The following is a 27,601-nucleotide window of genomic DNA, read 5'->3' as shown; positions in this document are numbered from 1 at the left end:
GGGTTATAGTCCTTCTACTAGGGCACCAGCCCTGGAAATGAAGGGCTAGGCTTGATACAGCTTGAAAAAAGCAGTATTATCTTGAAGCTGTAGTTCACTCATAGGAAACGGTTTAAGAAGTTGTTTTCACATTCAAGGGAGTGGCACTGCTAAGAAGAAAGGGTGGGGGGAATAAGTACTCACCCTTCAGCAGCCTGTTGGAGTGCTCTCTCCTCAGTTCAGCCCAATTGTAGTGTCTCTGTTTTTGCTATTGCCAGTCTGCAAAGTCATCTATTTTAGGGGCTCTCATCAGCCCTGGACTTTCTTTGTTTGCCTACATCATCTTTCTGCTACAGTGATTTGTGAGGACTAGCAGCTGTTGCATGAGCATCTGGAATTTTTATGGTTGTGCTGGAAAATAATGCCTGTTTGTGTATCAGAGGAGCAGAGGGACACCTCAGTGCTTTGGCCCCCTTCTGTTTTGGGCTTGCTAACACTGCCATGATCATGTATCTCACTGCAGTTTTTCATTATCCAATATGAAAAGGTCTGTCATGTGTTTGCTGCTGGTGAGAGAGTATGTTGTGGAAGATGATAGGCTCTTTAGCATTTAAAAAGTAAAGCTGTAAGTAAATTAGAAGCTTCAGGAATTGCTTTGGTTTTCTACTTCTATACAAAGCCAAAACAACAAATATCTTGCCTTACATTATACTTTTCTCCTTCTGTATGTCTTAAATTACTTCTCAGGCTATGGTTATGGGACTAAAAAGCCTTTATTTCTTAAAAAAAAATTAAAATATATGCATATCATCATACTTACTTCTTTTGGAATGCCATATGGAAGAAAAACACACTTTTTTTTTTTCAGCCTGACAATTTCTGAAAATGAATGTGATTAGAGATTGCTGACAATTCCTGACTTTGCATGTTTGTGTCTCTGAAAAATGGGTGCAAATATTTTCACATATATTTGACATATTCTTAACAAAGATAAATCTTGAAGTGAAGTAGGAGAAGAGAACAAATTTTAGGCTGACTACAGCAAAGTGAGAGTTCAGTTGAAAAAGTGTGCTGTTTAGGGATCAAGGGAGCTGAAATGGGAGTTCCTGGTGCTGTGGGCTGTCTTGGAAGGCAGTTAGGCTGATATCTGTTCTTAAAACAGTTGTTGCAGATCATCTGCAGGCCCTGCCAAGGGACACTTGCTCAGTCTGCATTTTCAAGATGGCAATGCAATTTATAAGGTTTGCTGGCTGTTCAGAGTGCAATTCTTTGGCAGTGAGCAAAGGTTAGCTTCTCTGGGGTAAGTAAATGTGCCCATAGGGGCCTTTAGAGTGAAATAGGTGCAGGAATGTGGGAGGCGCTGGGCATCAGAAGGGTTTGCTGGAAGCCTTTGTTTTACCTGGGCTTTGGACTTGTTCGCAATGAATTCTTCTCTTGCATTTGTGCTCAAGTGGCAAGGATGTGCTCTTGATGTGGAAATAGAGTATCTCCTTTTGGAGACTCTCAGGAAAGTGTGAATGTGTGTACTTGAAACCAAATGAATGGCAAGGCATTTTGACAGACTCCTGAGAGTTTTTAAATTGAGGTATCCTAAAATGGTAACTAAAACTTAAATTCCTTTCAAGCATGCTACATTTGGATATAATAAAAGGATTTTGGAAAGAGAGTGGTTCAAAGCTTGCTGGCAATTAGATATTGACTAAAACAAGATAAAAATGACACAGAAGCATGAGCGCAGATGTCAGGCTGTGAAATGTGTGAAGGAAGGGTGGTTCTGTATGATGGAAATCCCAGTTAACAAACCAGCTGGGAACATAACACTTCAGTGCAAGAAAGAGATCTGAATGATTCCATTGAAAATCCCTATTTTGAAAGGAATTAATGCAACATTACAATGGCATAGAATATAGTCTGAACTTAGATGTTCAGCTTCACCTTCCAGCAGTTGTTTTCTCTATCTTCCAGTGATACAAAATTTTCAGATGAAACATTTATTAAATTGTGAAGTGGTAATGAAATGGAGCTTTCTTTATATGTTTCTTACTGGCTTGGCCTATTTTGTCTGCAGAGAAATGTTGGGCAAAGCTGGTTTTTTCCAACTTAATAGAAGCATCTGCATTGGCATCATGATGACTCTTCCTTGGAGATTAGGCAAGAATTTCCCAGCCAGGAGAGGAAAGCACAAAGAGGTGTTCTGCATGTTAAAGAGAAGTGGCCATGTTTCTGTTGTACTGGGTAGTTGCATCAGTGTCACAGTCAAAACCATCTGATTTTTAAGGGCTGTCACAATTTTCAAAGTTGTCAAATACATGATAAAAGAGAGTAAATAATCTGATTCTCAACTTCCATTTCCTAAATAAACTGATAAAAGTATTTAAATGAATGATGGGGCCATGAACCAAGCAACTCTTGCCAAACTGTGTTTTGTTGGCCAGCTAGGGATCCCTATAAGCTGTTCCATTCCAAGTCAGAGCCAATTTTGGCTACTCAGTGTTGGATGCTTTATGGCAGGGGCTCTGAGCAAGTGCTTCCTAAACAGCTGCTTATACAAGAACTACTGTAAATGGACAGAGCAGGGTCAGCACTGCAAGTGTGTGACCCCTGACTAGTGTTTCAGTCACTCATTCAAGCAACAGATAAATACCAAACTAAAAATAGCGCGTCCAGGGCCCAGGATAAGTATTTTCAGTTACAGACATAATAGGCTCTTTTGAAAGTTGTTAAAACACAGGATACCAAGAAACTGATTTGATTAAAAAAACCCTAAGTAGTGTTTGCATGCATTTGTTTTACCTTTAGAAAATTCCATTTAGCAGTTAATTGGAGGAAAAATTACTCCTATTGATTCTTTGCAAATTACTTCCTTAGCTTCCATATAATAAGAATAAATAAAAAAAAAAAAAAACTGAGAGGGGAAAAAATCTTGAACAGAAGCAGGGGAAAGAAAAGTAAAAGGATCTGTTATTTAAAGTAAAAAGATCTGTTATTTATCTTTCTTGGCCAAGGCACCTGCACAAGCTGCCAATGCTGTTCATGGAGTTGCAGGCTGCATCCAACACTGTATGAGTTACCTCCCTGCTGCTGATGGGAGAATGCAGCCAGTGAATTGTGGCAGGCAGCCCAGGCATCTAAATAAAGGGGGCATGGTCTTCTGAAAGGGCACAGAAAGCCTTCCTTCCAGCAAGAAAACTTGATGGGTGTGCTGGTGGCCAACAGTAGGCAGTGTGTCCGCTAGGCAAGCGTGGCCTCAGCTGAGTTGGCAGAGTTCAAAGTGCAATAAAACTTAGTTTTTCTCCTAGCACATTTTTCTTTCAATAGCAGCTTTGTGGCCCTGATAGCAAGCAGGTTGGAGAGCAGTGGAAAGAGAGGACCCAAGATTTCTTCTTCTGCAGAGGCACTCCAGAGTATTTGACTGAGGTCACCATGTCACCATTTTCATAGGGTCTATATAAACATAAGGGCAACTCTGACAGTAGTGGTTACATTGGTGCAGAAATGTAATGTGAATTTTAATTAAAGAGAGCCCTTGATCTCTGTTTGAAAAATCCCATTGCCACCAGTTCTGGGTGTAGGTAGGCCTGAATCTACATTGAAACAGCTTGCAGAAATGATGATGTTTCATCTGTTGCAACCTGCTAATGTTATAAAGCTCTACCTATCAATGTTTTTTCTACTACTTGCTCTATTGTTGTTTGGGAAGTGGTACCATGTTTTGTTTGAAGCTTTGTGTTGCCATAACTGTGTGGCACTGAGGCAGTTTGGGTGTGATGGGCAGCATGTCTGTTATGCAGTGGAACACAGTAGCAGGGGAGTGGTCCAGATTTTCCATTGTTCTCATTTGGAAAACCCAGAGTTGCATAGCTTCTATATATTGAGTTGTTCTCAAAACCAGGCCCTGCCTCCCCTTCCCTGAGTAACTTCAGTAGGGGTTTTGGCAGTGCTTGTACCTGTCTCACTGTGCTTTATCTTAACTTCCCCTTTCCCCTCCTCCAGCTGACTTTTTGACACAGTTGGCTGTCTTATTTTTCCCCTCACTCTTTATGCAGGTTAAAATGTTGTGCTAACCATGTTGTGATTTAGGACCTAACAGCTGACTTGAATTGAGTGCCTGTAACTGTAAGGGGTTTGAGGGGAGCCATGGTGCGTTGCCATCATTTTTCTGCCCTCTAACCTTCTAATTGAAGGAAAGGCAAAACTGCAGTGGCATCTGCAAAGGCAGCAGCTGACTCTGTGTTGAATGTCAGTGCAGGAAGGCTTGTGTTCTGGGGGAGGGTGAAGATATTCAGGGAGGCTGGGTGGGGAGACTTGTGCTCTGGATGTGGATGTCCTTTCCCTGTCCTCTTTCACAAAGACTTGCCCATAAAGGGAGCTTTCACAGGAATTGTATTGAGAGATTGGTGTCCTTATCTCTGCCCAAAACCCTGATCCCTCCTTGCTGATAGAGGGACCCCACCTGGAATAAGGGCACAAGAGACTTGTGTCCTTCTGTATCACCCGAGTGCCAGGATTGTGCTGTTTCCATTTTTGTGTATTTGCATGTGATTTTACAGTAAAAACTTTGGGGTGCATTTGCTGCTTTAAAGGGGCTGGTTCTTTGAATTGGACTTTTAATTGGAATAGCATCTGTCTGTTTCCTCTGCTCTACTGTCACTTGAGAGCCAAGAGGAGAGAGGCTGATCTAAGATAGTGCCAGTTTGAGACAAACAATGGTTTACAGTGACTGAGGCAAGAAAAAGAGCCCACTTGGGTAATGAGATGGAAGAACTTGGCTTGAGTGGATGATCCTCCCCTGATTATTAAAAATATTAGTTGTTAATTGCTTTAATGAGGTTCACAACTAGAATGTGTTTTGTGTGTACTGTATATCCATCCAATGTTAATTTATTTTTCACTTCCACTTGAAGTCTGAAGTTGCAGCTGTACCTAACTGCTGGCATGTACATGGGCATTAAGATGCCTTTATACTTAAGGGATTTGCAGAAATTTTCAAGTGTTTTACACCATGTTTTTTATTTGTAATTGTTTCTAAGTAAGGAAGTTTGAGCTGTTCTTGACTATTGTTAAGTAACATTAACATACAGGATTAGTGTTCCAGTTTGCTTAGGGTGATATCCTTATACAGGGTTTGTCCTGCTTGAGATCATTCTGATCTGAATTCCTTCCTCCTTCCCACCACCCAAACTCAAACCCCACAAATCTGTGACCCTCATGACTTACTCTTTGTAGGCAACTTGCAAAAGTACTGATTGACAGTCATGTCAGGTAACATATCTCACAGAGTGAGCATGTCCCTGTTGTTTGACTCTAAATCTCTAAATTTGTCATTTTGTAGGCTGATTACATTAAAAATGATGTCTCTCTTCTTTCTCTAAGGAACATACTGCTCAATCTGGTCTCCTAACTGTATGACAGGAAAAGATGGTTATGGAGGAGGCCAAGAATTCCTAAAGTGCTCTTTCAGGGAAGGCTGACAAGGCTGTGGGATAGGCATGCTTTTTCAATTATCCAAGGTGCATTGTGGTATCCTTTTGACATATAATCCTATGCTTTTTCTTATAGTGTGTCTCTGGCTGGGAGCAGCACACACCTAACTTTCATACTGGCCTGGATCTGGGATACTGTTAGGTTATGCTTTGGATCTTGGAGCTTGAGAGTGCTTCTTGTTCCCTGGGTTCAGACATGAATTTCCAACAGATTTCCTGGTTGAGATTTCCTTGTAATATTATGTGTACTTCCTAATATAAGCTTGGGGCTCTTTCCCACTTATCTACTAACCAACATAGGGTAAATTGGCAGATGCAGACAAGGCTTTTTACAAGCAGTTTCTTTCTTCTCCGAGCCAGGTGGTTGTGGGTAAGCTTTGGTCTGGAAATCTAATTGCTGTGTTAATAAACTATGGCACTTGAATATAAATGCTCTGCCAACAGGGTTTGTTCTCTTGGTCTGTAAGCTGCCCTAATGCAGCTATGTTTTTTGGACCATGCAGTTTGTGCACACTGGCTGAGCAAACTGTGGTCCAGCAGTGCCTGCTTGTGTAAACAGCATCACTGTGTGTTTAAGTGTCTGTCCATCTTCTCACCTTTTCTGCGGCTTTGTTTCATCCTCTATATTGCTAGACTTTGCAAATTCCTGGGTAATCTCCCCTTCTGCTTCACAGCAAGGTTTGTAGTTCTCCATGCAGAGCTCTGTAAGCATTGTTCTTGGCATTACTCTTGATTTAACAATGGGCAAACACACTTAAAATGTTCAACTTGTCCAAATTGAAATAATCTGAGCTAAGGAGGTTCACAGTATGTGCCTGCCTCAGCTGGAATATCTTGAAAAGCTTTTTAGGTAAGATTTCAGTTATTTCTGATGTTGAGATTAAAATAAGGAAAAAAAAAGTGGTTTTCCACATTGCTTGAGGACTTTCAACAGCCAAGTGGAAACTCTGGTGTGTGTAATCTTGGAAATTTTGGAGGGACCAGATTTGCTGTGCTTCGGAGATGCCTGTGGCCAGTTTATGAAAGTGTTCTCAGTTTAATCAAGCAACTCTCCTCCTCTTTCACTTGTGCTTGTCATGTGCCTGAACTTGTTAAAGTTTGGCAATAAGCTCAAAGATTGGCATATGTGAACAAGCTTGCTCTGTGGGTAACTAGAAGGGGCTGGGCTCTTGTAGTTTCATCTTGGCAGGGAGCCCTCATCACGGTGCCTGGGAGCTGAGTTGCTCCTTTTTCTGCTTCCAGCAGTCCTTTCTGTGGCCCTCAGATGCAGAGAAGGGGTACAAAGGATGGATGCAGAAGCAAATACCTGATAAGATAGGAGGTGGTAGGATTTTGCAGGAAGTGACATGTTAAAGTAAAAGCTGCGGACTACGTTTTTAAGAACGGGAGCAGAGGACAATGTGTACTGTTATAAAATTAGACTTGTTCTCCAGACCAAGAACTGCATGTAGGGCTCAGAAGACCTTTCCGTGCTTTACCAGCAGCTCCAGGGGCCCTTGGTGTTTGCAAAGTGTTACCTCCCTCTGGTGGTGTGTGCACAAGGCTGTGGACTGCTGGCTCCTGGGTGAGGCTATGCCAGGTCTGCACCATATCGATTAAACACCGTGGCCTTGACTTTTATCCAGCCCTTCATACCATGTTATGTAGATGGAGATGCATTTGGTGCACCAGTGAGGTACCGGGCAGCTTGCATAAGCCGTTCTGTTGCCAGGGGTGCACTTTGTGTCCCTCCTTTGTTGTGTATTTAACTGGATCCATGTGATGTCAGACTTGAGGACAGGCTCAGCACAGAGAGGTTTCTGTTAAAGAGCTACGCTGCCACAGATAAATTATGATTATTCATAAAGAGTAGAATTATTGACTCAAAATGAGTGAAGAAATCTGGTAATTTTGCCTTGAATGTCTCTGCGCTTTTATTCAATAAACAAGAGTGATAGAGGAAGATAGACTTGCTGTTGGTGGAAGAGGCTGCTCTGGTTAGAACAGTGTTGGGTACAACACAGGGTTTTCTACCTCTTAGCTGGAGCCAAGACTGAATGGCATGTGCTCAGGAGTGTGGGGCTTCTGTCTCTGTGGTGCCTTTGAGATTTCACGTTCAATGACTGGTTGCAAATGAGATAAGTGCCTGATGGGGGAGAAAATAACATGTAACTGCATGCTAAAGATTGTATCATACTGGGAGCAGTGTCCTAAATGTGTTCACTGATTATCAGCAGTGCAAACTAATATTCACTGTTGCATGAACTACTTCACCTGGACAAAAAAAAGAAAGAGCTGATTTTTTTTTTCATGTTCAACATCAGATCATCATGTCTGCTACGGCATTACTGCTCTTAATATTATGAACCCTGGCACTTTTGAGTACCTCCTTGCTGTCTTCAGCATCCTTTCCTAATCTTCTTTTCCTCATACCAATCAATAGACAGAGCAGTCTTTTTGTCTTGCAAATAGCTTTATTTTAGCTGTGTGTTTTGACTCTGCACTTAACTAGGATTGGCTTTAAACAAAAAGAGCTTTCTTTAATTCTGGATTAATAATATTTGATCACTTAAACTATTTTTTTTTTTGTTTTCACTTTTATCCACTTTTCCCCTCATGCTTAAGTCCCCCAAAACAACTGAATGCTTTGAAATGAGAAGCACATAAGTTTTTCTTTTGAGTTTTCTGAGAATTACTGTTTGGTCATATTCATTTATGTGGACTAAGTGCAATCCATTCATAATCCCACCAGGCTGCATATGCAACCAATGATTTCTAGTCCTGATAATTTGTGGGTTTTTTTATTTATCATTCTGAGACTTGCACCCCTGTCTTGCAGTGCCATCCATGCCTGCAGATGAACTGGTTTAGAGCTGCCTTTATTAGATGCCCAGCAGATGCTGTTCTAAAATGAATAAATATTTTAATATATTGAATGGATATTTCCAGAAAAACTGGTCCTATTTTCTACTTTGATTTTGATCACTTATTGGCGATCTTCCAGAACTTTGAGAGAAATCCCTGATTAGTACAATCTGAGACTTTCATATGTCTGAATTGTAAAGTCATCTTTCCTTCCTTTTCCTTCATTTTTCTCTTGTTATCCTTTCCTGCTGTTTCCTAGCTCATTATACAAATGATGGCCTTAACATTTCTTGCTGTGTTTAACTTCTTTTTTTCCCAGATTTAAAATCTAAAAACAAAAATCAAGCAAGCCTATTTAATTATTTCCCAGCACTGCAAATGTGATGATGCACAGTGAATGACAGTGAGGGTGTGGGATAATGGATTAATTTGCCAGTTGGATTTATAGTGGGAAGTTATCCATAGGGCAACCATTGCCCTTTAAATTTTTAAGCCTCCAATAATTGTTTAATTAGTAGATATTTGGAATGAGACCTGCTTTTGCTATGTTGGAGGTGCTCTCCTCAGGGTCAGCAGGCTGGTGTATGCAAGTGTTCTTCAAGATGCCCCTGCAAAATCCAGCCCTTTGGCTTAAGCTGCTGTGGGAGCTGGTTTTGAAGATCTTTTTCTGGTCTCACTAATGGATGTTCACCTGTTTCTGTTTCATTCACCAGTACCAGCTGGAGAGGTTGTCTTAAACTGCTACAGCTATTTACTGCTTAATGCACGTCTGTGCCCAAGGTCTTTTGCCAGTAGCCTGCAAAGAATTCAGGCAATCTAAAGAGTAATGGGGCTGTCTTTCAATGCAAGGTTGAATTTAAGTTTTATTAAATATCATGCAAGCTGTCTTTGATATTTTCTGACTTTTGAATGATTAAGCAGAAATCAGCTCAAGTTCTGCCTACATTGGCAATGCAGACTGAAGAGGATGCTTAAAAGGAGAGTGTCCATCCTCCTCTCCCTCAGGAGTCTCAGTTGATAGATGTTTGCACCCAAAACCCCCACACCCCTGTTTTAGCTTTTCTGGAGGCTGCTCCCTGTCAGCATGCTGCTAGTGGTTCCTTGTCCCCCCATCTGCTATTTGCATCACTTTGTCTCCCTCTCACTGGAGCAGAACTGGTGGCAGTGTTTGTTTTTTTGCACAGCCTCATGACAGTAACAAGACCCTTAAAATACCATCCTTTGGCTATGCACAGACCCTTTCAGGCTTGGCCCAGCCCAATCTGTATCTAGCTGCTGAATTGTAATTGGAGCAACCAGACTAATGTCACCAATAAAATCTGTCAAACAGAAGGCCTGACTTTGTCTTTCCTCCCTCTGTCATTACAGCTGTTATGGAGTGGTCAGGCTCCTGACCTCAGGGCATGTTTTTCATGCCTTACATAAAACTCTTCAGATCGTGCAGGTGCAGTAGTTCAGATGGAGAAAAGGTGTTTTGATTGCTTGTTCATTCAGCCAAAAATAAGAGCAAGAGTTACCTTTTTGGGCTTCCCTCTCAATTTGTGTTATGTATCAGAGTTCAAATCTGCTGTGAAGTGAAGAAGATACACATGATATTTTACAGAAAATATAATTTAATTGAATGCCATTGTCAGATACAATTATAGTTCCTTGTTTCAGAAACATTTGTAATTTATTTTGTTATCACTTTTTGTGATGTACAGGAGCTGTGTTACCTCTTATACTGAAATTTGAGTGAACTGCTGGTGCAGTTGCCCTCTGAATTGATGGCACTGTGAACTTTGAAGATGTAGGAGAAAGTTGATTTGAAAAAGAGGGAAGAAGCAAGGATTTCTTCCATTTGACTGGTACCATTCAGAGTAAAACTAACCTTTCAGGAGCACTTGACTTCGATGAAGTGTGATCACAAAAAAGCATTATATACCTTCTAGCAATTTCCCCTCACTGCTGCTTTTCAACATTGTTTCAGTTTGCTAGAATGCTGCTCCAAGGGACAGGAGTTCAAAATGTGTATCTGACAAAATATTCAATGTGCTGAACAGCACTTCTGAATGCAAACATATGCACAATTGCTATTTACACAGTTCAGTGGATGTGTATTTTGATAAGTTTACAATATTAGCAGTAACTCCAGGCACCCTGTCTTAACAGTATTTAGGCTGAGCTGCTTAGATTAAATGTTCAGGAGATTTACTACCTATGTGGGGAATTTCTGGTTCTTGGTGAGATATGCGAATTAGTATAGAGTTGGGATTATAAACTACTAAGTAAATGTACCACTGTTATGGATTATTCTTTATCCTTTCCAATTCTGATGGCTTTTACTGAATATATACCCTATGGAAGACTTCTCTTCATCTTGTTTAAATTGCTAGTGAATCTGTTACATTGAGTTAAAAACTCCCATGTTGCCAGATTGTGTTACAGTAATTGGTATTTTTACTTCATCTCAGCAAATGTCCACACTTCCTTTCTGACCAGGCTGACTGGGCAAAGGGTGTGCCTTGTGTGTTTTTGTTCACTGGGTCTGCCTGCATGACTGCCCTGTAGTGTCCCTGCACACTTTCCTTCAGAGATGAGGAATGAGGAACTTAATCATCCAACTTCTGCCCTTCCTCCTCACACTCAAAACAATGTTGAATAGTTGGCATTTTAGCTGGAGTTTAATACAGTTAGTTGTTTGCCACTTTGGTGCTTAACTTCTCTTAGATTAACTTGAACTAACTTACCTTTGTTGGTAATATTTAGACTGTCTTTTACCCAGTAGAAGAATAATTTGATATTACCTGAAGCAGTTGCTATTGGAGCTGTTAAATTATTTCATGATTGTTGAAACTTCTGCAACTTGCTAGAACCACCACATTTTTGTAAAAATGCTTTTTTAAAGGATCTTGAGAAGTGTTGGTGGGGTACAAGAAGGGAGCAGCTGCTGCTGTGATCTTTTTGCTTCATTCTGACTCTTAAATACACCCTCTGCTTTGGAGACCTTCAGGTCCCTGTTTTCATTAGGTTGTGCCAAAGTGATGCCACATCAGTGAGTCAGTTGATGGCAGTGTGCTTGTGGGAGAGGAGAGTCTTGCAGTGCCCATGTGTTGGCTTAGATGGAGGAGGGGCCACAGAGGAGCTGTGTGCCACGGCGCTGAGGCCACTGTCAAGGCTGGACTTGGTGAGGGAGAGTGGCTGAGACCAGAGTTTTGTATATGCAGCAGGGAGCTGCATAACCATTTTGATGAGAAAATGTATAAAGTGGCCAGCAGAATGTTTTTTGCATAACTGAAAATGCAATACATGGTGATATCTGTGGATAATGAATTCTCATTGAAATTCTAGAGCTCAGAGGTCCTTCAAAATGTATGGACTGCTGCTCTGGCTCAGGGAACAAGGCATCTGATGTGTTGGTGATGCAAAGAGAGAAATGTGTGGGTGGAGGAGGTTTAAGAAAAATTCTCTAAAGTACTCTATGCCTTAGAGTTTGTGCTTCACTGCAGGTCCTGAAAATCTGAGTTCTTCTGATGGACCATGTATGTCATCCTTGTAAGCCAACTTTTATGCAAGGGAGATCTTCCACAGTGTTATCAAGAAAAGCAGTCCAATCAGAAATGCTTTCAAAACAATTTTGTGGCTTGCTGCAGTTGTTATCACTTGCTCTTCCTTCTACCTTTGCTTCTTCATCCTCTTGCCCAGTACTGTGAGAGTAGCATGACTTGTGCTGCTGGCCATGAGTTAGTAACATGTCCTGGCTGAGAGCAAAGGATTTCTTAAGAACTGTCACCTTCTGTGAGGCTGGGACTTGGCTGATGCTGGCCTGGGAGCAAGGAATCAAGCCACCATCCCCTATTGATTTCCTTGTCTGGCTCCAGGAAGATGGGTTTGTATGCTATCACTAGGCTGCTTTTGGGGCTAGTTAAAAGATAGCTCTATGGACTAAATGTGTCTTTTTGCATTTCAGGAAGAAGAAATGCCAGAGGTAGAAATTGACATTGATGACCTTCTTGATGCAGCCAATGAAGAGGAGAGAGCTCTCAAATTACAGGTAATATTATTTTATAATGTTAAATCAGAAGGTGGCTGAAGTAATGCATCTGGATCGAAATCTTGTGTTTGATTGAATCCACTGTAAATGTCATGGAGAGATTCCTAGATCCACTCTAGTATAGTCTACCAGACTGTTCAAAGTTAATAAAAATCCTTTTAGATAAATCCTTTTAGAAGGTAGGTGATAACACTAGTAAATAAAAGTTCAAAGAACCCAGTAATAGAAGGAAATATGCTAAGCCAAATTAGCCTCATTCTGAATTGTACAAGTATATAAAATAAAGAGCACAAAACATAGGAAAATGAAGAACAGCATATGGAAAAAGCTGTATGACTGAGAGTCAGTTATGATGACCAGATAGTTTCTGTGATTCACTTCAGCAGTAGAAATATGTATACAGACCAGAAATCTTCCCTTGTGCTTAGACTACTGGCAATTATTTCTTTCTATACCAGAAAGAAATTGGAACCCATGAAAAAGTTCAAAGAAAGGGTAAGATGGTCAGGAACAGGAATTAGTTGGGAAATTCAAAAGCTGTCTGCTGAAATTAAACAGTTTAAACCAGCTCTCTAAACTTTTGAATCTTGTGTGAGGTAGGAATTAATGAATGGAAGAATGAGGGGGAAAATAAAAGAAATATCATTGCCTTAATATAAATCTCTCTCTACATCAATATATAAACCAATAGGAAATGTCTCCATTTATAATCTTTTCAGATGCACTAAGAAAAGGCAGAGTGTTCTAGAGTCATGGCTTGCCCTCAGCTTGCTCCTGGGAGGTGACTAATGTGGTGCTTCGATGCAGCACATCTCATTTTGGTGCCTGTTAGCACCCTTTTCTCAGTGCCCGCTGGCCAGCCACAGAGACTGGGGCATGGCCCCAGGCTGTTTGCTCAGCGTTCATAAATAGCTTTGCTGCTTCTGCCTGAACTAGCTGCAGCAGCCCCCTGCTAGGAATGCCCTGCTAGGAATTACTAACATCTCTATTTCTGCCTTGCAAAGACACTCATGTCCTCACAGAAAGCTGCCTTCCACATATCTGTTCCTGGGAGAAATGTTCTTGGATTCTCCTCCTCTTCTCAGTTTTCCTTGGAGACAGGGGGTTTTGTAACTTCCTACAGGGAGAAAGAAGCCATTCTTTCTCTCCTGGTACAAATCATTCTGATCCACATAGGGAGCAGAGGTGACTTGTATAACTTTGGGGTTTCACTAACATCTTCATTCACTGATTTCTGTTCTTGATTTTCTTTCTCCCCTCCCTTCCCAGGTTTCATACCATGACTTGTTTATGTTCATTATTACTCTGTATGGATACTGACACTTTCATATTTTGCTTCTAGGAAACTCTTGTAGATTGCTACAAACCAACAGAGGTAAAAGACTTTTTTAAAATGCTACTAACCTGTGGAAACTGTAGTTATGTTCACGATAAAGTAACTTTATTTTTATTCTTATAATAAAGTAATTAGATTAATATTAATGGCTATCTGGAATACTTGGAGCTTTATATACTAAAAATGCTTATGCCTGTCACTTAGCTACAGTAGAAATGTAATTGTACCCTGTGGAGGAACTGCTGGTCATTCCCACTGAACTATCAATATTGGTTGCTGTAATGTCCTTCTGGCTATACTGACTTTTAAAGCTGCTATATTACAATAAAACTAAATATAGTTATCATCAGATGGCAAAAATATTTGCATGATGGACTGTGCTCTTGACTGTGAAATCATTTAATTTTATCTAGGACAACAGTAAAACTTATTCAGAGAACTTTAATGCAGATATGCAGCTCAGGTAATTGTTTGTGTGAATGGACTTGAATAAAATTGTGGGATAACCTGTACTAGCAGGATTTAGTCACTCAACTTTCAATTTTTGTGTATCTCTTGATGTGTCCAGTGCCATTATAGCCTGCTTTTCATACAGTAATGTGTGCTTACTAGGAAGAGTAAATAACCCCTTTGACTCATTGTAAAAATCAAAAGTCTAGGTGCTGGGTCACTTAGTTCCATTTATAGAGTCAGTTCTTTCCCAGAAGTGGCTGCTGCACAGGGTTTAATAGAGGGGTTGCCTTACAGGATTCCTCTTGTCACAGACCTTTCAGCTGTGCATGACTAGAAGCCAGGTGTTTGGTTTTGAAATAAGGCTGGAAATAGGTTGGTTCTTTTGTAATATCTGCAGCTGTAGCCACATAAACTGGTGGGGCTCAAGGATAGTCAGACTATCAGGAAGAACTGCTGGTATGGTTGAATAGGCACTTCACAGTCCATGACATATTTTTTTCAAGCTTTTCCATTTTTATTGATTCCTATGGTAGATTGGGAAGATTCTCCAGAATTGCTATTATAGTTGCTGGTACAAACATTTTGACAGTGGGGAATTGACCCAGAAAGACTTAGCTGATAACACCTGTAGAGTTTGTTTTGTGCTGTATCTCTGTTGCCTTACAGCAGATAACACACATCTTCCATTATGGAGATGCGGTAATGCCAAGTCTTCAGCTGCCTCACTGTAGGAATGCCACACTACAAATGACCCTGACAGCCTTCTCCAGCCTTCTCTAAGCAAGTGCCATGGAACCTTGGTGCTTCTTCTTAAGATAGGTGTGAAGATGGATGCAGCATATGAAGCCTGGTGTAGTAAGAGAAAGCTGAAGTCATGACTAGCTGAGAGGAACAGGTTACCAGGGGCTTACTAGTCAGTCATGTGCTGACCTCTTATCTCTGTGCTATCTGAAGGCAGAGGAAGAAGGCAGAGATCCTGTGATTACTCTTCTTCCTTCTTCATGCCATATGAATGATTTTTTTTTTTAGCTGTGAAGTTTGACACAATGCAAGGACAAATTTCAGAGAGCTTATAAGGATACATGACAGATGGCAGTGAGTGTTCCACTGGAAACCTTGGTTCTAGAACTGCAGGGAAGCTTTGTGCCATACTGGTAAATTGAGTTGATGTGGCAGTTCTCAGAAAACAACATCCTGGACACATCCTTGTCTGCCCTCAAGGCACCTGGATCAGGGTGAGATTTTAGTACTGAACTGGTGACCTGTGTCTTCAATCCTTTGTGGATGGGATAGAGGTAGCTCCCTTATCTGTGAGAATTTTCATCTTCCTTGACAATCTATAGAGATAGCCAAGTTGAGACCACTCACTCTCTACAACTAGCTGAAAGGAGGTTGTAGACCGATGGTGTTGGCCTCTTCTCCCAGGAACTAGTGATAGGAGAAGAGGACATAGCCTCAAGCTATGGCAGGGGAGTTTAGGTTAGAAGTTCGGAAGAAATTCTTCACAAAAGGGTTGGTGGATATTGGAATGGCTGCCAAGAGATGGAGTCACCACCATGGACGTGTTCAAGAAAAGATACTTTGTGCCATGGTTTAGTTGACAAGGTGGTGTTTGGTTGTAGTTTGGACTCATCTTAGAGGCCTTTTCCAACTTAATTGATTCCCTGATTCTGTGAGGTAGTTTTTAAAATGAGTAGCATCCCAGGACTATTTTACAACTGCAACTTTTCTTCATCTATGGCATGGTGAGCTCAGTAGTACTGCATAACTGCTAGCTTAGGCCACTTAAAAATGCTGATTTTTATCCTGCCATATGTGGACTAAAGAGCCTTTTAGTTGACTTAAACTTGCTATATAAGGATCCACATCTTGTCGAGAAAATCTGCAATCTTTTTATATTTGCAGACCATTCAAAACTATTGAGGTAGTTGGCTTGTGGAAGGATTTTTAGAAGATTTGTGGAGAATGGATATGAACTAATGGAATTTCTCCTGACCAATGAAATAGAATCTGTCAAGTGCACTAGGGGTTTTATCATCAAGAGTTATACAATTTGCAAAAGATAGTGATCCCTAACTGGGGGAAAAGTTATGTAATATGATGTCCCTGCTATTCAGAATATCACAAGAAATAGTACAGGCAAAAAGGTTAATAACTCAAAGCTCTTACCCAGCTGTGGAAAAACCTTCTAAATCTGCAAGTGTATATCTTAAATCAGTTTTGCTCAGTATCTTCCATTTAGACTAAAGGTTAAGGAAAGACTGAGGAGTGTTTATATGTGTCCTGGATTGACTTTTCGTCAGGAAGCTGAGTTATCCAAGTCACTTAAAACATGGAAAGAGTTCCCAACTTCTTTAATAATTTGGCCAAAGATAGTATCTGACAGTAACTAATGAGGAACTGCTACAAAACTTTTCTTCTAATGGAAATACCACTAGACTGTTGAACATGCTTTAAAATATTAAAAGCTTTTCTTAGGTAGCAGTTATGGCTGTTTTAATTTGTATGGAAATATGCTTAATGTGGGGCCTTTATGTAAAGAATTACTATGTACACAAAGGATTTAGTATCTGCTAAATCAGTGCCATAATCAAATTTTGGGTCTGAACTTTTGTAATTGAAGAGGAGCAGGGAGCAGCATCCTCTTCCTGCATCATCTGTGTGCCAGTCAGTTCTTCATACAGTTCCCACATGTCACTTGTGGAAAGTCCCACTCTGATCTTTGTTGACTTGCTGTCGCAGCGCTGTCTGATGTTCTCTGTCATCACCTGATGGTGGAGAATCTTAATGTTCTTAGTGACTATAACGGATTTAAATATAATCTGCAATCTTGATGCTCTTTAGATGATACTTCACAATAGATTCTTATTTAGGACAGGAAGACAGTTGTGATTGTGAAATCCATGAGGTTTTTTCAAGACACATATTTTGAAGAAGGCTGACTAAATCTGTATTGCTGTTATCTCTGCTACTGGTAACAGCAAGGCCACTTATTTAGACTGGGCATTGCAGAAAATTTGAAGTATTTATGGCTGATGTGAATTAGAGCTTCCAGTAGTGGGAAAGTCAAAGTGATGACAGGAAAAATGACAAGGAAACTTTTAAACTGCTATGGGAGAGAAATCCAATGAGTGGGCAATTTTTTTTGTTCACTGGCTCCAAAAGATGCAGCTGAGCAATACAAGGTCTGCAGATAATGAGTGTTTGAAGAGAACTGAATAAATTAGATTTGCAGTTTATTTACTTCTTTCTTTTCTTATAGAAATATACAAAGCTTAAGATGAATGAGCTGGAGATCTCTCCCATTCAGGCAGGATTAAATCTATTTTGTTAGTACAATTCTTCACTTAGTGCAAAATGGGAGAAAAAGGAGATGAAATTGCATCATAAAAGGAAGTTGCATAGCTGGAAGCTTCTAGTAATAATTTTTAATATGGTTTGCAAACAAACTGTGTTGAATTGTTGTGCATATTTTCTGGAGAACTTTGGCAGAGATTTGATTACTGACTACTCAATTACTCCAGCGGTTGGACTATTTCAGCAGCTTCTAACACTTTTCAAAAAGGTAGAGATGCATTTGCTTAACTGTATGTTTCTCCAAGTTTAATTCCTAGTTGGAGCAAATGACAGGCTTGTGATTAAACTTTTTAGAGTTGTCTAGGTACTGTGGTTTGAAAGATAAAAACTGTTTTGTGTATGTATTGACATATTGTACGTATTTAGTATAAAGGCATGAATAGAAAGCTCAATGCTTCTGAAACAGAACCCCATAACCCCAAACCATAAGGTTTGAAGGACCTTATGTTTATTTTGCTCCTAATATGTTATCAATTATTTCCAGTTAATGTTACTGTTTGTTTTTTCTATTGCAAGGGAACAATATGTAGGATACCCACAAGAAGCAATAGTCACTGCAGATGTGTCCTAAAGCCTCAACGTGGTGTGCTGCCTTACATCTGGGCAAGCCAGGGCAGCTGATAGGTGGTAAATTATTAAGTCACAGCAAATGTATTTTATGTCCATATTACTTGAAATGAAATAGAGAACTTGTAGAGAAAAAAGCTTAGAAAACCTGCTTGTTTAAAAGCAATGCAGGCAGTTGCATTTCAAGTAAAACATGATTTCTTGTTCATCCATTTGACCACTGAATTCAGTGAACTAAAACTTTTTATGTGTCTGCTGAGATCTGCCCTATATTGTACTACAGCGTTGGAGGGAATTAAGGTTGCATGTTTTCATTTCTGCAAGTAATCATGAACACAATTAATAAATACCCATAGCAATATCAGAAGGGAAGAGCAAGTGGTGATTTGACAAGAATAAGCTGTGCTGGTTTGCGTACTGCCAAATTGGAGAATCATTGGGCTGCAAGTCTTGACTGTAGCTAAGCTTTGTGGTATGTAGTTAGTGCCTCATACAGAGCTCACCAAAAAGCTAAAGTGCTGCAAAAATGTTGTGCTCTGGACACTGATGGTGCTGTGGCCTCACTGGAGAGGGCATGTTGAGGGCATCATTCAGTGAGGCTACAGAGATGCTGTGCTGGTTCTTGCTATAGAAGGAATCTTCTGGCCCTGTTCTCCCAAAGCAGGGAGAACACTTCCCTTTTCTCTGTACAATTGGCTTTAGGGGGGTTTGAGCCTGTGTGGAAGAGGTGTTTGGCAGTAAGATGGGTTATTATTTAGGTTCTTTCCCAACCAGCTATGGGATTGCTCTCCAGGCTGACTTTAGTTTTTGCATCCAACTAATAAAGCCATCTCCAAGAAATAGCCTTGGGCAAACAGTTAATCTTGGCTTTTGACCTGGCTACAGGGAAGTAAAGCTGTGAGGGAAAGCTGACTTAGGATTCATTTCGTGCTCTAGGGAAGCAGGAGGACTAGAAACTCTAAATTTTAGTTTAAAAACTAGTCCTACTACATGTGTACTGTTTGAGGAAGAGAAATCTGGAGAGGCAGAGTCTAATTAGTCTCCAGAATTAATTGGAAGACTTGAATAGGAAGCCTGGAATTCATTGTCTGTCAAATGACCTCATTAAAACAATGAGTCACACCACCAAAGCAGAGAGGTGAAGTGATTTCCTCCCCTTTCCTGAATTATCATTTCACCTTTGTTTTTTGCCTTGATTATTTTTTTGCCTAAGGCTGAATATAGATGAATTCAAATGAACTATAGATTTTGTCTGCCTCTCATTAAAATTTGCCTTTAGAATTAGAAAGATGTCTTCTAGAAACAATGATTTAGTATTACAAATTAAAAAGAGCCTCAATACTTGTAATAAGGGTGCCTCCTTGCAGAAAATCTGAAAAAAATAACTAAGTCTGCATACATTTTTGCACTTTGTAAAAACTTTGTTTTTTATTTTATTTACCAAGGCACAAAGTGCTGGTGTGAGATTTTTCTTGCATTAGAAGTGTGTGTAGCCTGTGTATTCCTGGCTATAACCCTTCAAGGAATAATGAATAGGTTTTTGAATCCTTAGCTGAATTATTCTTGTTTTTTAACTCCATGAATTACATCAGTGTATATAGGTAGATAATTCAAGCTGTATTACGGGAGTGCTTTTAACATAGATTAGTACAGGATCAGCTTTCAAATGTCTGATGCTGAATTTCAGCATATCTTGTTAGGGAGGATTTCAGTAAAATGCTCTGTGTAAAATGATTTTTGTGTACAAGGGTGGATATTAAGTCTTGATTCAAATGGCCACAAGGAGCAACACTGCAATTTTTGAGTGACAGCTTAAGAAAACAAAATTGGTATTGCTGACATCAACCTGTTTTGGTTAGTTATAAGGTGAAGGTTTACTGAAATGCTGTGAAGTCTCCTTTCCTGCCTCCATGAGGGAAAATATGCATCTTTTCTAGAACGCTGATTTTCCTTCATGGGGAAGGAAAAGCAAAGCAAGAAAGGCGCAAGCACCAGAGCACAACTGTGTTGATGACAGCCAGCTCCATGTGAGTGTCAGATGCAAAGTGGTACTTAAATCCGAAATGTGCTGAACCAGTGCTGTGGTTTGGGTGTCTATGGAAGTGCACAACAGCGCGACTGCATTATGCAAAATGTCTGCCACATGCAAAATGCTCTTGTTGGATTTTACTCTTTGGTTACTGCAGACCCTTATTTCATGGGGAAAAAAAGTTTCTGGGGGATAAAGCCTTTAAAAATTTTATATGTACTTCTTCAAATTAATGCCTTCTCTGCTTTAAGAATACTTGCAGTTGCTTCAGATCTGTTTTAGGAGGTTGACCCTACACTTTGGTTTATTTTGGCAATATTAAGTTTCTGGATAGTGTTAAACTTGCCTGAAAACTTCAAGTGAATATCTTGTTTTGCAAAAGAAGGCGCTTTTGATAACCCTTCAAAGTTAAGGGGAAGAATGCCTCACTTTTGCTATAATGTCATATTAAAAAGCAACTGACCCTTGGCTACATTTGATATCTAAGAGAAATTTGCTTCAGACTCTACTGAGTTTTGGGAGAATGGGCAGAGGAATGGCAGGTTGAGATGTCCCTAATGACTGCAGAGTACCATAGGTATTCCTGTCTGCAGATGTCCCTTCCCATAAGGCTTTTACTTCAGTGAAGCTGCTGGAGAGTTTCCAGGTGCAGTGTCTTCTTGCAGAATATTTGTGGCTTGAACAGACAATTTAAAAAGTTTTCCTAAGGAAAGAACTGCACTTCAGCCCATTCTTCTCCAAAGCTGTCTTAATCTGATGGGACTGTTTTTTTTAATGGAAAAACTTGCTGAGAGGAATACAAATGACACTAATCCCAAGTAAAAATCAAAGATTGCTTTATTTCTTTAATGATTGTACTGCAGGGCTTTATATAAGTTTGACAGTAAAAAATCCTGAAGTGTGTTTATATGCTTCAAGCAGCACCATGCCATATAGTTTTGCATTATGTAACAGATCCTTACAGTGATGATAGGATGACAGAGAATTAATGCAAAGTTTGTTGAAAGGTGTGAATTTTTATAGTAAGCATGTCTTCCTCCTTCTGATTTTTCAGTGGAGAAGCACTGGACTGTGACAAGTTTAAAGTTGATATTGTTCCAGTGGTGGCTTGTGCCTTTGTGAAGTAAGACAGCCTCAAGAGGATGGAGGGAGAGGATTTGGGGGTCTAAAGAAACTGTTTTTCTGATCATGTGATTAGGCTGTCTGTCCAGATGGGAGGCATGATTGATATGCATAGATGTATTCCTGAAGTGGCCTTTGTTAGTTCTGGGTGGAGACTTCAAGCACTCATCCAGGAAATAATGCTTTCAGTTTTTTCATGGAATCATAGAATAGTTTGGGTTGGAAGGGACCTTAAAGATCACCTAATTTGACTGCCAAGGGTGGGACACCATCCACTAGGCTCAAAGCCCTGTCCAACCTGGCTTTTCACATCAACTTAACTGAATAATTACATTCCATATTTACAGATAGCTGATTTCATAAGAATCTTTTTGTATGTTCATACACAGTACTGTGGATAAACATTGTTTTCCCAGTGTGACAGTAGCTTTTAATCCACCTGCAAGAAATTGTATACCAAAAGAATTTCCAAGAATGATGCAAATCTATAAGCTTCTGTTCTCACATAGTTTAAAAAGAGGAAATCTGCTGAAACTGCAGAAAATATCACTGTGAATAAAGGCCTTTAATTCGTTTGTTGTGTTCTGTTTTTTTTTTTTTTTTTTTTTCTGGGGGGCATGGGGGGTTGGCATTTGTTTGTTTTCAAAGTAGTGTCATTCACTTAGTTCTACAACCAGTTTAACCCATGATAAGCCAGTGGTGCTACCTCTGGCTCCTTGTTCCTGCCTTGCCTTGCACTGACACAAGTGTTAGTGTGGGCTGAGGGGTGGGCTGGGTCAGAGAGCTGAGCCAGCTTGGAAAGTAGCAGGAGAAGAGGAGAAAGCCAAATCAGCTTTAGCTGTTTTTCTTTAGCCAGATCAGCTTTCTTGTACAGCTCACTATGCAGCCAACCAAAATACTACCTCCAGCATGGAGAGTGGCAAGAGTGCTGGTTTCTGTGCAGGCTTAAGCTGTGCAAGTCTGCTTTGACTGCATTGTATCCAGCCATAGGTTCTGCTTCATTCAGTAGTTGGTATAAGGCCCTATGCAGTAAATGCCTGAAAGATGGGTTATAACTGAGCCAGCATAATCACAAGGAAAAGCTCATTGTTCACACTTCTGCTGGATGGGAAGGATATGTATAAGGCTCCTGGTGATCAGGGCAGAGAAATTCCAGCTTAGCAATAAAAGCTTAAATAAAAATGTGTCATTTGTGTTTTTAAAAGAACTTGATTATAACATTATGAGATCATTAAAATTGCTCTTTTTTTTTCCCTAGGAATTTATCAAAGAGCTGCTAACTCGGATAAGAGGAATGAGGAAACTCAGTCCCCCTCAAAAGAAGAGTATATAAATAACTCAAAGTAATAGCACTCCCTGAAAGACATGGCAGGGGAAATGGGACTTTGAATACAAGACCTTTATTAAAATAATTGTCTTTCTCCACAACTTTTTTGATTTTATTCAGTTTTGACTCAAGGAAATTTTTTGTGTGTTTTGAGGGTTCTTTTTTAAGTGTCAATTATTTTTTATCAAAAATATCAACAATTTGGATGCTGCTCAAATTTCACCTGGAGGATTACTGAAGCAAGTGAAGAATCCAAGAGTAAGAGATGAGGGGCAGCAAGCCTATGTGGTGAACCAGAAGATCTTGTAAATTTACAGAGCTAGGAGACTTCTCCTTGCAACTAGTTGGATAATTTTCTTAAGTTGGTTGTACATTTAACTCATGGATGTCAAGTTTCTTGTGCTTGTCTGTACATAAATTTTAAAGTGGGTTGTGAATACTGTTTCACATGGATGGAAGGAGAAGTTTGTTATAGTAAATTATTTAAATGGTGGTTATTGCAAATTTGCTACCAAAAGGTACCAATTTAGATTGCTAAAATGAATGCTGCCATTTTTCTAAATACCCTTAAAGCAGCCCAGTGAAGAATCTCATCATATCTCCTTGTTTAGATCGCAGCATATGAAAATTGGGAATTTTAAGGGCTTAATTTGTAGACTTAAAAGTTGTTTGATTGACTTTGATGCTTTGCCAGGATCACTTCCTCTCCACCTCATGGTGTCTTGGAGCTGTGCTGCCCTGTACTGAAAATGGGCCTGGAGAGATATCTAGAGAAATGTCCATGAGCATTTAAAAGCTGGTTCATGCTGGAGGAAAGGCAGTGATACCAAAATGAATTGCAAGTACTGTATTGCATTTAATGATGTGGTCTTAATCAAATGCAGATTCCTCTCCTATAAAGGTAGGCAAAGAGTAATACAGCCTTTGTTTATGGCTCTGCCCTGAGAAGTGGGAGACTTCTTAACTTGGGCTCTCTTACTTGTAAGAGCAAGAGCAGAGATCCCTGCTCCCTTCTGGAAAATGTCCTAACTAGAATGTTTGACAAGCTACCATTTACTGGTAGGTGACATTAGTCAGGCATTTTATATCAAGGGTGCTCTGAACATATTTTATTTTTCAAAAGAAGTACATGTTTGTGAATTTTATGTATACTGGCAAGCTTTTTTAATGTATTTAATTTTGTAATGTTTACTGATGATTTTATTTACCAGATATTTACTCAAATAAATGGAACAACTTGTGACTTGTTACATGTACACTTTACAAGACTACTGTTGCTGAGTAGGTTTGTAAATGGAATTGCTTGTCAAAAAGAGAAGCCTCTAAGGTGGTAAGTACATGGGAACTCAGCTGTACTGACCCTAACTGGCTTTTAGTGTACTCAGTATCACTCAACCCTTCCCCAGTATCACTCACACTCCTGTAACCTGGTGCACATTTGAAGGTCTCCTCCAGATGAGGCTTTCCCTCCCTGTGCCTTAGGGAATTTAACAAAGGGTGGGGAAAAAAAGCTTAGAAGTTCTTTCAGATAAATGCTGACAAATTCAGATTCTTTTTGTCCACCAGAGATGGACTGTAGGGGAAGGCTTACACTGGGTGGCTCTCAGTTTCCTAGTGAAGGTGTGGCAGAAAGGGATCTTTCAGAAGGAAATACTCTACCTTTTTCCCTTTAGGCACCTTTTTGGATCCTCAAGAAATTCCAGCACTCTTGAGAAAATACTCACCTGCAGCATTTTAAATTTAAATCTTGTATCTTGCTGACGTTGCAATTTATCTCTAGTTTGGACTTGCTGGCAATTCTCATGTTCTCCTTTGAGATAGAGTCTGAAACAAGGCACAGTTTGAACAATAAGGGTTCTAGTAATTTTCACATTCACTGATGCATTTTGAGACTGCACTGACAATTTCAAATATCACTTTTTTTTTCCTTTATAATAACAGTGTGCCAAATCAGATGTCAATTAATGGCAACTATATCAAATCTCTCATTACCTACATCAAAAAATGCTATCCACAAATATTTTTTCTTTCATGTTATTTGGCTAAAAGCTGTACACTTAACTGTACTCATGACATATTTGTGTCTTTTATCCCATTCATCTTGCACTGAGTAGCTGTGGAAAGTAGCAGTGTACCCCTTCTAAAACTAATAGGTTTGGTGGTGCACTTAGAAACGGTGAAGGCTAGGATGGTCCTTACTGTTGTTGCCTCCTGGAGATGGGTTCAGTCACTTCTGAGAAGAATTTCCTCCAACACCACAGGTTTTGCTGTCTTAGAACTGTCAGGGAGCAAAACCAAGCTCTAAATAGCTTTTGTTTGCAGCTGGCCTGATTTTCCTGGGGATTGTGGGGTCTCATTCTTGCTAATTTTTCCTTAATGAAGCTACTCTTGGCCTTGGTGTTACTGAGAGGGGAATTGACCCATTCACTAAAGATTTAATTGTGCTTTATGTCTTTATAATGCGTGGGTGTTCTTGGCTCTGGGGAAATACTCAAGGAGCATATAAATAGCACTCTGTTACTGAAACAACTTGAAATTAAATCTTACAGCCCAGTCTCTTTACTGTCTTGGCTGGACAGCTTTCCTGAGAAGGGCCAAGTTGTTGCAATGAGAGCTTCCTCTGGGCTTTTTAAGTGGCTAATGAAAGAAACTGAAGTTCCTTCTCATAAATACAGAATGAAGCTGAGGTTTTTGTTTTGGAATTGAAGTGCCCTTGCAGTGTTAAAAAATTGCCTTCAAGAGCATGTGTTTCTGGAGTGTGCTTCATGACATAATTAGCTTTTGCATGTTTTACAGCAGGACCTGGCAGTTGGCTTAGAAAGAAAAGCAAAGTGCTTGTGTAATCATACTGAGTGTGCCTCAGGAGGCTGCAGTGACAGAGTGCTGTATTCCTGTGACACAGAAGAAAGGACATGAGCCATTTGCCTGCCAGCCTTATTTTTGTTCCTTTCCCCCCAACAATGGGATTTACTCCTGAAGTTGCCATTCATGCAGGGAACATCATGCAGAATGTGGAAGGGAGAGTTTTTCTATTCTCAGAGAATATGGCCAAGAAAAGCAGGAGCAAAATATCTCCCCTGTTTGTGCACTTGAAACTCTTTTATACAGAGTCTTAGTAAGAATTCTTAGTACTTTATGCTGGTAGGTAAAATAGCATAAGTGAAATTGAAATTACTCAGCAATTTATTTCTAAATGGTTTTTCAGATTCAAGACAGTCTTAATGTAAACATGCAGCTCCATGGTATAAAAAAAAATTGCTAGCCACATCAACAGAGACTTATTTGAGTGGAAGCTAGAAGAAAATGCAGGTCTTATTCTGAACAAACAGTATTTTGAACTGAAAACTCTGGTGAAGTGCTGAAACAAAAGGAAAAATTGCTTCTTGGCTGCATAAGATTTGTCATTGTATACTGCACAGGTTGTTTACAGGTACTGAGTAACTGCATGCAATACTTTTCAAAAGGTGTTGAGATTTAGGGAGGAAGCCAGAAAAGAAATCGGATGTCAGGAAGTCCAGGAAAAAACATCACTGAGAAAATTTCCTGTTAGGAAAACAGAAGAGTCTTGTGTTACTGCATATATTTCTGTATGGAAATAAAATGAGAGATGTCAATGCTTTCATGTGTTGGAGAAAAGCATGAAGAGGAGAAATGCCTGGAAGATAAAGGAAGGAAACTTGAAGTGTTGAAGAAAATAGAGCATCCTGATGGTGATGAGCCCTTTGAGCTTGCTACTGTGGGAATAGGTGAGATTGACATCTATTAGTATCTCCAAATGGAAATCAGATGCTTTTCTAGATAAGATGTCATTGGACAGTTACTCATTTCAGTCAAGGTAATCAAAGGCCTTAAAACTCCAGACTTCTGCTTTGTGGGGTTTTGCTTGTTTGGTGGGTTTTTTCCTATGATTGTTTTTGGTTTTGTTTTGGGTTTTTTGTTTTGTTTTGGTTTTTGATTGGTTCTAGAGTTTATGTTAAAGCAGACGAAACTAATAGGAAACTGATTTCTATGTATTATGGCAATGTAATGACATGCTTATGTAGTGATTAAATCAGATTACTAATACTAGCTACACATTTTATATATAACTCAACTACTTTTTACTTGACTTTCGTGGTACTACTTTTATTTTTTCTGGAAGTAAGAAAATAAGAATTGTGAATGTAATTAAAGTTGCTGTGGAAAGCCAGAAATTGAAATGAAGAAGAGAAAATGTGACAAGTACTTACTGCAGCAAATTTTATTTTTGCCACTGGAGGATTCTGTCATCAGTGTGTAAATAGAGTGTTTCTGAAGTTTTGAAATTGCTATTTGTAATAATCAAACCTAGAGCTGATGGGGTTTTAATTGTTTTGTGTTTTTTTAGGTGGAAGTAATAACCAAATTCTGTGAACTTACACTGTTTACAGACTTTACTGTTTTCCAACAAAAACTGACATCAGCTTTTTAATCAAAGTGAGCTATTTAAAAAGTTATGCTAAAAAATGTATAGAAGACTGAAAAAATCTTTTTGAGGTGCAGCTAACAGGTTTTGTTTGGTAGCATTGAATTGGTCTTATTGAATTGCTATTTTAGTTAAACTTTTTATCTTCCATGATCAAAATAAAAAATATTCTGTGGTAGCCCTTAGCAGAGGTTTCAGTCTGCCTGACTGTATATTACTGGGTCGGACTTGAAGCCCATCATTATTTGGCAAAAAACGTAGCAGCTGATCCTCTTCAAGGACAGAGAGTTGTTTTACCACCCTTGTAGGGCCAAAGGGGATGAGAGCACAAGAGGCTTTCCTGCCTTCCTAAAGGAGGATCCTACAGTCAATGTCAGCAAGGCTTTGGCTCTTGCAACAGTTTTGTGCACAGTTTCTGCCACTAACCTGGCAAACTGCATATTTTCTGTTGTGTCTTTCCAGACTTAATTTCAAGCCTGCCAAAGCAAAAGTTACTAAGTCAGTTTTGGTGCCCATGGTCTCCTGTACCTCATGATGTGTTTGCCAACAGTCTGCATTATTTTTCCCCATTCCTTCAAGTTTGACAGCTCAATTATTTCTCTTAGGAGAAAGACTTACTACTATATG

General features: G+C 39.6%; 1 protein-coding gene across 1 annotated transcript in view; it reads left to right on the top strand.

The window, feature by feature from the left end:
- The window catches only part of PPP1R14C (protein phosphatase 1 regulatory inhibitor subunit 14C), a 51,124-nt gene extending 26,872 nt beyond the window's left edge, over positions 1-24,252 (top strand). Inside the window, exons 2-4 of the mRNA XM_058802290.1 lie at positions 12,256-12,339; positions 13,682-13,714; positions 22,462-24,252. Coding sequence (XP_058658273.1) covers positions 12,256-12,339; positions 13,682-13,714; positions 22,462-22,536 — 192 coding nt within the window. The 3' untranslated portion in view covers positions 22,537-24,252. The remainder of the gene's footprint in view (positions 1-12,255; positions 12,340-13,681; positions 13,715-22,461) is intronic.
- Positions 24,253-27,601: the final 3,349 nt, after the last annotated feature.

This window comes from Ammospiza caudacuta, chromosome 3 (genome assembly GCF_027887145.1).
Source record: "Ammospiza caudacuta isolate bAmmCau1 chromosome 3, bAmmCau1.pri, whole genome shotgun sequence".
In the NCBI taxonomy this organism is placed as follows: Eukaryota; Metazoa; Chordata; class Aves; order Passeriformes; family Passerellidae; genus Ammospiza; species Ammospiza caudacuta.
The sequence above is the reverse complement of the archived record's forward strand: the minus strand, read 5'-3'. Positions and strand labels throughout refer to the sequence as shown.